General features: G+C 46.6%; 1 protein-coding gene and 1 long non-coding RNA gene across 2 annotated transcripts; one reads left to right on the plus strand and one right to left on the minus strand.

Moving 5' to 3' along the window:
- Positions 1 to 740: 740 nt before the first annotated feature.
- LOC103595993 lies at positions 741 to 2,158 on the minus strand. Its single transcript, XR_551009.1, has 2 exons — positions 1,768 to 2,158; positions 741 to 1,155 (listed from the first exon to the last, which is right to left on the minus strand). It is a non-coding gene; the product is annotated as an uncharacterized LOC103595993 (long non-coding RNA).
- An 895-nt stretch (positions 2,159 to 3,053) lies between these two features.
- On the plus strand, positions 3,054 to 5,046 carry HEXIM1 (hexamethylene bis-acetamide inducible 1). The gene has a single exon (XM_008579546.1). The coding sequence runs from the start codon at positions 3,685 to 3,687 to the stop codon at positions 4,762 to 4,764; it is 1,080 nt and encodes a 359-aa protein (XP_008577768.1). The 5' UTR covers positions 3,054 to 3,684; the 3' UTR covers positions 4,765 to 5,046.
- Positions 5,047 to 12,133: the final 7,087 nt, after the last annotated feature.

A 12,133-nucleotide genomic window follows, 5' to 3' on the forward strand; every position in this document is an offset into this window, starting at 1 on the left:
CTCCGTCAGCCCCTGGCCTTGACCACGCCCCAGGCTTGCCCATTAATGGCTCCACTGGCAGCTGCAGTCTTTTGTCAGCCCTCTCAAGGTGGGGACAGACATTTCAGGGGCCCTGCTGCTCCACAGGGCCCAGCCCAGGGTCATAAGCAGAGGGGCTGAATAAACCCCTTGTAAGGATGGACAACAGCAGGGCAGTAGGAAAGGGACCAAATTGGTGCCCGGATGCAGGCGTGTGGCTGAAGCCAGCCCCACCGCTTGCACACTAGCTGTGTGGACTTGGGCATTCTTAACTGCTCTGAGCCTTGTTGGTGAAATTGGGATGACCTCTTTATCCTCAGGCAGTCCTGCGGTTGAACAATGACTGGCACATGTAAAAATGCCTGGCAACGGGTCAGAACTCAGGTAATTTTAAGGTGCCTGGCCCCTGTTTGATAGAATTCTAGAATTCACAATCTATCAGTCTGGCCAACCCTCCCCCAATATGACAAATGAGACCCTATAGCTGAGCCCTGTCAAGTAAACTGAGGTTGGGTTCAGCTATACCTTCCAAATCCCTGAGTGGGAGTACCTAAGAGTCCTCTGGAGTGTGAAAATGTGGTAACAATTTGGAGGTCTCTGACTGTTGCAGTCAAGATGTCTGCACAAACCCTCTTCCTCGGGGAGCTCCCATTGTGAGGGGCAGTTTTTGTTCTCAGGGAGCCTCCTGAGTGATAGATACAGAAACACAAAGGAGGGTAGGCTTTTCAGATAAACCCGAGTTCTTGGAAGTCCATGGAAAAACAAGCTGGGATAGTCATTTTCAAAACCCCAGGGCCCAGGAGCACTCCTACTTGCCTCGCCTGACTCAGGTGGTCGGCGCTGGACATGCCCATCCCCATTGCTCCAACATGCACCCTCCACTGCCCCACGCACCACTCTTGAGTTCCCAGACAAGTCCTTTCTTTGCCTGTTCTTCAACCAATGCTCTCCTTCATGTCACTTTGCCTGAAAACTCTTTGTCCTTCAGAGCCAGCCAAGAAGTCGCCTCCTCCATGACACCTGTCCACAATTGCCAGCATCCAAGCAGCTTGGCTCACAAGCTCCTGTCGGATTGCATTCACTTGCCTTGTTGGCTCACTGTGGTTTGATAGCCTCTCCGCACAGTCCATGAGCAACCTGAAGGGAAGGACATTTTACTCATCTTTGTGCCCTCCTAACAAATGTTTGCCAAGTGAAGAAATAAGGGCCTGAATTAGGTTGAAGCTGTTGGGAATAAAAAAGACTAAATCCAGAGTTCTTGAGAAAAAAAGGGGGTTTTGTGTTGGTGACAAAGAGAAAAATGGCATGGGAGTTACACAGACCCATGCTCTAACCAGAACTGTCGCTTACCTGTCATGTGACCTTGGGCAAGTCACTTAATTTCTCTGAATCTAAAATTGGAGACAATAATCTCTAACCTGCATACCTCACTGAGCTGTGGTGAGGTCATACGGTAGTGTGTAAAAGAACATTATACAGTGCAAATTGGTTGGAATGTAAGGGATTGTTATTAAGGAAGAAATAATAAGAATGGGTCACTGACTGGGCGTGTGGCAAGAAGCAAACGTGGAAATTACGCCAAGATTTTAGGATGAGAAATTACGCCAAGATTTTAGTGATGAGAGTGGAATGGGTTCTCTGGGTCCTCTCAATCGTCCTTTGGGTTGGGATTTGAGGTCTGGAGAACTGCTCTCGAGAGAGAATATGGCCCCGCATGACTACCCCACAGTCCTGGGCCAGAACCCCCACCTCCATGTCAGGGCAAGGCCTCCTCCTCCCTGGGGTGGCCTCTGGCTCCGCTTCGCTCCCAGTCTTGCCGGGAGCCCTGATGAGGAAAGGCCTCTGTGGATGATCCGCCCTTCCTTGTCGGACAGCCGGGATCGATCATTTATACTCATTACTAACTTCGAACCCCTTCCTAGCAAACAGGCTCACTGGCTATCCCGGACTCCCCTGTCCCACCCAACTCAGGAAATATTCCCGGTCAGAAGTAAGGACACCAACGTCGGCGGGGAGGCCATTTTCTTCGACAGAAGCTGAGGCCGGGCGAGAGGCCTTCACCCCCCCAACCCCCCTCTCCCCCGGCTCGGTCGGGAATCAGTTTGCATCAGCCCCTGGAGGGGGAGGCGACTCTCGGAAACCATGCTGGGGCTGGGACTCGGCCACCATCACCCAAGGGTCCCGAGGCTAGTCCAGTTCGACGTCTCCCGGGACTCCAACCACCCTCTCGTCATCCGAGGCCCGCTCCGGGGCTGCTGTACTAGACGCAGCCACACTGTCGCTTTAAGGCGGCACGTTTTATTCTTCATTTGTTTACTTCTTCATGCGCTTTTCGTAATTTTACAAAAATATGTTCACAATATCCTTCCGCAAATGTCAGTCTCAGGCACTAACCATACGCCCTAAAGCCATTAGTGTAATCTTAAGAATCCAAGGGTAGTCGCGGTGGGCCAGCATCTCTTTTTATAGGATTTAATCCTCCTTTACACTTTAGGGACTACTTTTCAGGAATAAACCATTTTTGCTTTCGTTAACAAATGTTCTTAACCTTCAGAATCCTTCCGCTAAGGACAGAATACCAAAATAGCCCTTAAAACGAACCTTTTCATAAAAGTATTCTGTGTGGACTCTGAAAGGCCATAGAATCTTCTCGCATTCCTGAAGTAGAATGGTATGGCCCAGAACCCGCCCCATCTTCTCTGCAATTGGCCTTCCTTCCTCAGCGAGTCGTGCTACTCTTGACCAATGGCTGCTCACGTTTCTAGAGCGAGGGATAAGCGATGGAAGGAGACAGCCTGGGAGACGCCCCCTACGCGTTCTGGGATTGGTTACGTCGCACGGCGCGCGAGGACGGCGGGCATGAAAGATGGGGACTACGAGTCCCGACTTTCCCTGATGGGGACTCCGTTAGGCATGCGCATGGGCGGGGCAAACAGGCTTCTATATAAAAGGGGTGCAGCGGGCTGGGAGGCAGCAGTTGGAAGTTGGCAGGTGGAGAGGCAGGTTGGGAGGGGAAGTTGGGGGAAGAGGCGGAAGAGGAGCTGTCGGAAGGGGGAGGAGGGGAGGAAAAGAGGAGGAGGTGGAGAACTGAGCAGAGCAGAGCATCGAGCCAAAGGGGAGATGAGTTTGTCTGTCCTCGGCTGAGGCTCCGGCCGGGCCTAGGGAACTGGGAGCTCGGGTTGGAGCGACACCCGTGGAAGTGGGAGGAGATGGCTCTGGGACTTTAACCCCTTGTGGGCTCTGCGGCAGGGGATTTAACCCTTTGTGGATCTGGCCCCTCTGAGGCAGCGTCATCGGGTAGTTTTAACCCTTTCGGGACTGGGTTAAACCCGTTGGACTTCATCTCCTTGCCCACCAACTCTTCGGTCTTGGGGGCGCACTGCGGGGAAGCTTGAGGCCCACTCCCTCCTCACACTGCGTATTGTTCTTGCTGCTGCACCCCCTTGGACTCACTAGCTGGACGCCTGTGGGCACTTAACCCTTTACTGACTTTAGCTCCCCAAGTTGCAATTGGAGTTTGCTGACAGAAGGACTAAAGGCATCAGTACAGGAATTACAGACCGAAGAAGACTTTGTTGGACTTTTTTTTTTTTTTTTTTAAAGAAAAGCCTTTTTTCCGTAAGGACTTATAGCCAAAATTCTTCAAACTTCGAGAACTCTACCAGCATGGCCGAGCCACTCTTGTCAGAATATCAACACCAGCCTCAAACTAGCAACTGTACAGGTGCTGCTGTTGTCCATGAAGAACGGAACCCTGAGCGCCCCCCAGGCGCAGAGGAGCGGGTGCCCGAGGAGGACAGTAGGTGGCAATCGAGAGCGTCCCCCCAGTCGAGTGGCCGTCCGGAGACGGAGGGGGAAGGGAGCCTGGAACCCCAGCCGCCTCCCCTGCAGACCCAGGCCTCTCCAAAACCTAGCTGCCTGGAAGCGAGCGAAAAAGGCCAGAATGGGGACGACTTGTCCGCTGGAGGCTCCTCTCCGCCGGCGGCTGGAGGGGAACCGAAGCCCGAAGCAGAGCTGCTCGCCCAGCCGTGCCATGACTCCGAGGCCAACAAGTTGGGGGCTCCTGCCGCAAGGAGCGAGGAGGCGTGGGGACAGCAGCAGAGACAACTGGGCAAGAAAAAACATAGGAGACGCCCTTCCAAGAAGAAGCGGCATTGGAAACCGTACTACAAGCTAACCTGGGAGGAGAAGAAAAAGTTCGACGAGAAACAGAGCCTGCGAGCTTCGAGGATGCGAGCCGAGATGTTCGCCAAGGGTCAGCCTGTGGCGCCTTATAACACCACGCAGTTCCTCATGGATGATCACGACCAGGAGGAGCCGGATCTCAAAACCGGCCTCTACCCCAGGCGAGCCGCCGTCAAATCCGACGACACCAGCGATGAGGACTTTGTGGAAGAAGCGGGCGAGGAGGATGGGGGCAGCGACGGGATGGGAGGGGACGGCAGCGAGTTTCTGCAGCGGGACTTCTCGGAGACATACGAGCGGTACCACGCGGAGAGCCTGCAGAACATGAGCAAGCAGGAGCTCATCAAGGAGTACCTGGAGCTGGAGAAGTGCCTCTCGCGCATGGAGGACGAGAACAACCGACTGCGGCTGGAAAGCAAGCGGCTGGGCGGCGACGACGAGCGTGTGCGGGAGCTGGAGCTGGAGCTGGACCGGCTGCGCGCCGAGAACCTCCAGCTGCTGACCGAGAACGAACTGCACCGCCAGCAGGAGCGAGCGCCGCTTTCCAAGTTTGGAGACTAGACTGAAACTTTTGGGGGGAGGGGGCAAAGGGGACTTTTTACAGTGATGGAATGTATCATTATATACGTGTATATAAGACAGTGGACCTTTTTATGACACATAGTCAGAAGAGAAATTCCCTCCGGTTTTAGTTGGCTTCATAAATTTAGCTATGATGTAGGCTTTTGCGAGCTTTCTCCTGTTCTTTTATTATGTGAAACTGAAGGGTTGTTTTCTTTAGAAGTTTTTTTTTTTTTTTAAATGTGTAAGTACCTAGACCAAGTTATAATGCATTTTTCTGTTAAAAAAAAAAAAAAAATCCCCTTAAATGTGTAAGTACCTAGACCAAGTTATAATGCATTTTTCTGTTAAAAAAAAAAAAAAAAATCCCCTCCTTAAACGGAGCTAAAGGTGGCCAAATCTGAGAACCATTAAGTTCATTCTAGTTATAATAAATTTAATATTTGTAACATAGCTTCAGTGTGATTTCTAGAGCTAATTCAGAATAGTATTGACTTATTTTATGTGATTATATTTTGGGGGAAGGGTAACGAAGTAAATTTTGCCAGTTTGAAAAAAAAAAAGTCTGTAATGGGAGAATTTTCAATTTGCCTATTTTTTCCTTCAATGAGTTGTAGTATGTTACAATACACAGTTCAGGCAAAATATAGAGTTATCTTCAATACTTTAGTGTGCTTGCTTTCTAGTGCCTTGGTTTTCTTTCTTAATGCTGGAGAAGTAAATAAACTAATGCTGGGTGTTTTGGGGAGTGGAAAGTGGCTAACTCAGCTTAAATTTTAATTCTGCTTTTCACAGCCATTCAAAAGTCTACTAACAAAAATGTAAACCTAATTTAGCAGTTTGTTAGGTTAGACAACTGACAGCCTCATTTCGTTCCTACAGTGATTTTTAATAATCCATCTCCCTTCTTTCCCCCCAGTAAGGCTGGAAGAGTTCCTGGACACCTGGAAGAGGTTCATGGTGAACCTCTTGCATTCTTACTGCAAGCAATGATTAAATTAAATAAACTTGTGGGGCAGCTCTTTAAGATGTTTAGAGGTAGGGAATATTGAATTTATATAGAAAATGGCAGTCTAGGGGATTCCAAAGATTCACCCTAACTGTCCAATACTTATGTGCTCACTGTACAGAAAAAAAAAAAAAAAAAAAAAAAAAAAAAAAAAGGTGCTGCCCACCTTTCCATGTGGGTCAAACTAAAAGTAGAAATGCCCCCTCACTGCAAATCAAATGTAATACTTCTGGAGCTAAGTTAGGTCCTAGGGCTGGATGAGAGACTGTGCACATTCTCTGTATAGCTGCTATTCTCAATCTCCTAAACTACGCAGATAGTTGCTTAGGTTCTTGAGTAGTTGTGCTCTTGAGAACACAGGGAGGCTCTGACAACTAATTTCTGCCCCAAAATCAAAATAATAAGAAATTTAAGATTAATCCCTCTTGTCACTATGGTTAACCCAGTCCTTCACCTGCCCTGGGTCAGTGTTTCCCTAGAGCAATTACACTGCTCAAATCACTGGGGTCCCTTAACTTGGGGCCTTAGAAGCCACAGGGGGCCTTGGAGTTCATGAACCCCACGAAAGTATATGTAGACTTGTGATATATGTACATTTTTCTAAGGAGAGGGTTCAAGACACTCATGAGATTGCCAGTCCTTGAAGGTTAAAAACCCCTGCAGGGAAAGGGGAAGAAATGCCTCCCAACAGGAAGCTTGCTTTTGCAGCTAAATGGCAATAGTGGAGGTGGACCGAACTTCAAGTGTGAAATGCACCTTATGATGCATAAGAAGCATACACAAATGAATAATCAAGGGAAATTATGCCAGTGGGACTGAATCAGGGCCTTCACAGCTGGACTGAGCTGGTCCTCTTCTGGCACATGGTCCACTGGTGACAATGTATGATTGGTTTTTTCTTTGGCCTAAAAATTGAATTAAATGTTTATTTTGAAATAATTTTCCTCGTGTTTTTAATTTTTCTTCTGCTATGACGTCATGCAGTAGTCCCAGAAAAACGGGGCTTGGTGGGAAGGCAGCAACAGTGCCCTCTGGCTTCACAGTGCAGAGTGAAAGCCTCATTTTGGACTGCACTATGGGATGCAGCAGTGATAACCTCTTAATTTTTAGATTCTCTTCTTAAGAAGGATTTAATTATAAAGACCTTACTTCTATTTCCCCTACTATTAGAATAATGAAACTTCCAAAATGAATCTTGGAAAGATTATCTTAACTACTATCAGAAAAAAAGGATATGATTTAGTTTTAGGAGATAAATTCAGTACAGTCTTTAAAAATATACATATATTTAGTTTTAAGTAACTTTCATAAATTACTTCAGTTTACCCTGAGTTATACAAATTTGTCTGAATTGTGCTTTCAAAGGCACTGGCATTTTTTTTTTTTTTTTTGGACCGGTAAGGGGATTGCAACCCTTGGAACGGTGTGGTCTGAACCATGCTCAGCCAGTGAGTGCACCGGCCATCCCTATAAAGGATCCGAACCTGTGGCCTTGGCGCTACCAGCGCCGCACTCTCCTGAGAGAGCCACGGGGCTGGCCCTTTATTTTTCCTTTTTAAAGATGACCGGTAAGGGGATCTTAACCCTTGGCTTGGTGTTGTCAGCACCACACTCAGCTAGTGAGCAAACCGGCCATCCCTATAAAGGATCCGAACCTGTGGCCTTGGCGCTACCAGCGCCGCACTCTCCTGAGTGAGCCACGGGGCTGGCCCTTTATTTTTCCTTTTTAAAGATGACCGGTAAGGGGATCTTAACCCTTGGCTTGGTGTTGTCAGCACCACACTCAGCTAGTGAGCAAACCGGCCATCCCTATATAGGATCCGATCCCATGGCCTTGGTGTTATCAGCACCGCACTCTCCCAAGTGAGCCACAGGCCGGCCCATGGCACTGGCATTTTCTTACTGCATTTATGTTCTTACAGTGATGGTTTATGCAAAATTTCAGCTTTCTATCAACACATTCTATAATGAAACACTTAATTAGCAAACTCTTCTCCTGGCAGAGAGAGAAGACTCTGAGTTACCTGTATTAACAGGGGGTTGTGATGACAAATGATCCCCAAGCCCATTCTAGCCTCTTTACTAAAATCCTCTGCCAAGCATTTTAACTGAGCTGCTCAAAAGAAGACGTTTACAAATTAGAAGTTTTAGTTTGTTATCTTTCTCATGTTGGGGCCTGAGTATCCAGCGAGGGAAACCTTTTTTTTTTAAAAGATGACCGGTAAGGGGATCTTAACCCTTGACTTGGTGTTGTCAGCACCACGCTCAGCCAGTGAGTGAACCAGCCATCCCTACATGGGATTCGAACCCGTGGCCTTGGTGTTATCAGCACCGCACTCTCCCGAGTGAGCCACGGGCCGGCCCCTGCTTTCCAACCTTTGATACAGCTAGCTGAATAGCTTTATCCTCCTTTGAAAAAGGACAGCTTTTCTTGGGCTAGCCTGTAACATTATAGAGTCTTCGTGAGACAGAGTCCTGTAGATCTCAGAGTTTTAGTGGGGAGAGCCAGGGAGTTCCAAATTGGTTTAGTTCTCGAAAACGGACTAGATGTTTTTCTTTTTTTAAAAGATGACTGGATAGGGATGGCCAGTTCGCTCACTGGCTGAGCGTGGTGCGGACCACACCGTGCCGAGGGTTGGGATCCCCTTATCAGTCAAAAAAAAAAAAAAAAAAAGAAGCCTTTTGCAGCACATGTTGTAAGAGATCAGGGAGGAGGTACCATAGGGTTCCATCTAGAAACTGTTAATTTTCCTTTGGGAGAAAAGTCCATGAGAGGGTTCTTGTGTATGGGCCAGTTTGGGGCCAATCAATAGCATTCTCAAAACATTCTAAAACACAACTTGTACTGGCTGCCTTTAGCCTAAGCCAGCTTTCTAACAATCCTAGCCAGACAGTTTTTACCGTTTTTTTTTTTAGCAGCTTCCAGATTACACTACAACTAGCTTTGCCAAAAATTAACTCATTTGTATAGGGGAAAAAGTGCCCCTTCTCCCACTTTCCACAAGACATAAGACACTCAAAATCTACACTTTCTTCAACTTGCCCAGCATCAAATATTGCCTGTCTGGTATAAATGACTACTGGAGTCCACATACTATCTTTGGCCTGTCTCAGACCCATTAAAAAGTCTTTTTTTAAGTTAAAGAGACCAGAACAAACCGGCCATCCCTATATAGGGATCCAAACCTGTGGCTTTGGTGTTATCAGCACCGCACTCTCCCAAGTGAGCCATGGGTCAGCTCTATGGACTACATGTTTCTAAAGACAGGAAGCATAATAAAGATTAGACAAACGTGGGAGTCACAAAACCAGGGAGACCTTTGACATGGACTAGCAGTGCAACCCTGGACACATCGCTCACATTCTCTGAGCCTCATTCTTTTAAACAACAAAACAGAGCTAACACTTGCTTATGTCTACTTGAGATAACTGCTAAATAAGACAGCATGAAAATGTGCTACCCAATATAAGGTACTATTACTATGATTATTATTATTGGTTTTGCTTAAGACCAGCAATTGCCCATTTGATGAGTATTTTAATTTTCACTACATCCAGAATAAAATAAAAATCCTTTGCTTGGGGAAATGTAAATATATATTCTTTACCCTAACGACTTCAAAAGTTAGAGAAACCAAAAAGACTCCACAGAATTAAAAAACAAAACCCACAATCAAATACTTCTACATTCAGAAAATCAAGGGCTGGCTATATTTAGTCAAATTTAGGTATTGTATCAAAGAAGCACCCCTGGCCACTTACACCTGTAACAGCTGGCAACAACTATTCACAACAGTGTGGTGGAAAAGTTGGCTATAGTTAAGATAGTACTTGTACCTAAGTTTGTGGGCTTTTTTGAGTGTGTTTTTTCCTGGGGGGGGGGATTAAACTATTTTTCACAATTGCACAAGTAACATCATTGGAATAAAAATTACACTTTACGGGCTGGCCCCGTGGCTCACTTGGGAGCATGTGGCGCTGGGAGCGCTGAAGCCGCAGGTTCGGATCCTATATAGGGATGGCCAGCGCACTTACTGGCTGAGCGTGGTGCAGACAACACCTTGCCAGGGGTTGCGATCCCCTTACCGGTCAAACAAACAAAATTACACTTTACTATTCTTTTTTTTTTTTTTCTTTGTCTTTTTTATTGACTGGTAACGGGATCGCAACCCTCGGTGTCGCGCCCGTACCGGGGACCGGCAACGGGATCGCAACCCTCGGTGTTGCGCCCGCACCGCGCTCAGCCAGTGAGCGGGAACCAGTCTCCACATAGGATCCGAACCCTCGGCGGGAGCGCCACCACGCTCCCAAGCGGCGCACTCTCCAGTGCGCCACCGGGCCGGCCCCACTTTACTATTCTTTCTCATGCAAAGTGTAAATGTTTGGTGCTAGAAATGAAAAGTAATTTTTAAAAGAAAATATCAAGGGCTGGCTGGTTAGCTCACTTGGTTAGAACATGGTGCTGATAACACCAAAGTCAAGGGTTCGGATCTGCATACTAGCCAGCTGCCAAAAAGAACTAAAAATTAAGATTACAAATTCAGGTCCTGAACACCATGGGAGCTGCTGACCAAAAGGTAACAGTCATACTTTGCAACTGGAACAAAATATACTGTCCAGGAGGCAAAGATTCAATCTTTGGCCAATTTTTACCACTTGTCTTTGAATACTGGAAAACTTACCACCTCATTCTATTTCTTGTTGAAAAAACAAAGGCTGGGTTTAGAAAGTTCAATAATTTAGGGCCGGCCAGTGGCTCACTTAGGAGAGCGTGGTGCTGCCAACACCAAGTCAAGGGTTAAAAATCCCCTTACCGGTCATCTTTAAAAAAAAAAAAAAAGAAAGAAAGAAAGATCAATAATTTAGCTCTCACGAATCCTCCCGAATAAACTTTTTCTTGAGTTTTACTTAGAGAAGCTTCAATTATGACAAATGATACAACATGGGCAACAGCAGGAATGATCCTAGTGGTTTACTAACAAACCTTTGCACACCTATAAAATTAAAATGGTTGAGATGCTATAGGAAACTGTTAATAAGTCTTCTGAAATAGTGTGATGTTTCACTCAGTACAGCACCAACAACAGTTATATTTGACTTAATGTTTTTTATCAAGAAGACCAAAAATCCCTCGGGCCGGCCCGTGGCTGACTCGGGAGAGTGTGGTGCTGATAACACCAAGGCCGCGGGTTCGGATCCCATATAGGGATGGCCTGTTTGCTCACTGGCTGAGCATGGTGCTGACAACACCAAGCCAAGGGTTGAGATCCCCTTACCGGTCATCTTTAAAAAAAAAAAAAAAAAAAAAAAAAAGACCAAAAATCCAGAAGGGAATTGTAAACTCTCATCTGGAGCCATATATTATTTGACACATCCACTGACTGTGCGTGAAGCATTAAAAAGCCCTGGGTCTGCAGTGAGTAAAAAGTATATTCCTGAAGGAAAATGTGGGAGATTTAGAGTGCTCCAGACACAAGAATATGAGAAAATGAGAGCAACACCTCTCTTGTAAGCTACTCGATAGAACTTGACCTAGCCTCCAAAGGGTCAGAGAAGGAAATTAATTTGGAGTTCTTTTTTTTTTTTTCCTTTTTGTCTTTTTTACTGACCGGTAACGGGATCGCAACCCTCGGTGTTGCACCCGCACCGCGCTCAGCCAGTGAGCGGAAACCGGTCTCCACATGGGATCCGAACCCTCGGTGGGAGCGCTACCGCGCTCCCAAGCGGCACACTCTCCAGTGCGCCACCGGGCCGGCCCTAATTTGGAGTTCTGAAGCCTGCTTTAAACATGTAATTCTGCATATCTGGATAACCCTAGTATTACTTTTAGGCAAAAACAAAAGACCAAATTTTGAAATGGAAGAGAACACCTCGTAAGTTAGTTTTATCTTCCTCTCTAGTTATTACTGAAAGTGTACTTAATAAAACTGTGAAATGTGAATAATTTAAAAAGAGAAAAGATAGAAAAGAGGGAAGATGGTGGGATCTAAACACAGGAGTGTAAAAAATTAACTGCGGAAAAACCACAGTTTAGAAGCAAGCATCTTCACCCTGAAGAGGAAGGATGCTGTAAAGCACCACTCCTACCTCTGTGAATGAATCTTGTTCACATATAGCCGGTGGTCCCCAGGAGGTGGCCATTAGGTAAATGTAAAGTATTCCAGACATCATGGTAACAACTGCTTGGCACCTTGACATATTGACCCTCACTCAACCTACTTGGATGGTCACACTTTTATGGTGCCATGGACAACCAAGGCCAAACCTTGGTAAGGCGGGCCTGCCAATTGCCCCCAATAACCTCTGAAGCAGTTGTAGAGTTCCCCCAAAAATGAACTTATAAGGAGTAATGTTTACATA

This window comes from Galeopterus variegatus, unplaced genomic scaffold (genome assembly GCF_000696425.1).
Source record: "Galeopterus variegatus unplaced genomic scaffold, G_variegatus-3.0.2 Scaffold1910, whole genome shotgun sequence".
NCBI classification, from domain to species: Eukaryota; Metazoa; Chordata; class Mammalia; order Dermoptera; family Cynocephalidae; genus Galeopterus; species Galeopterus variegatus.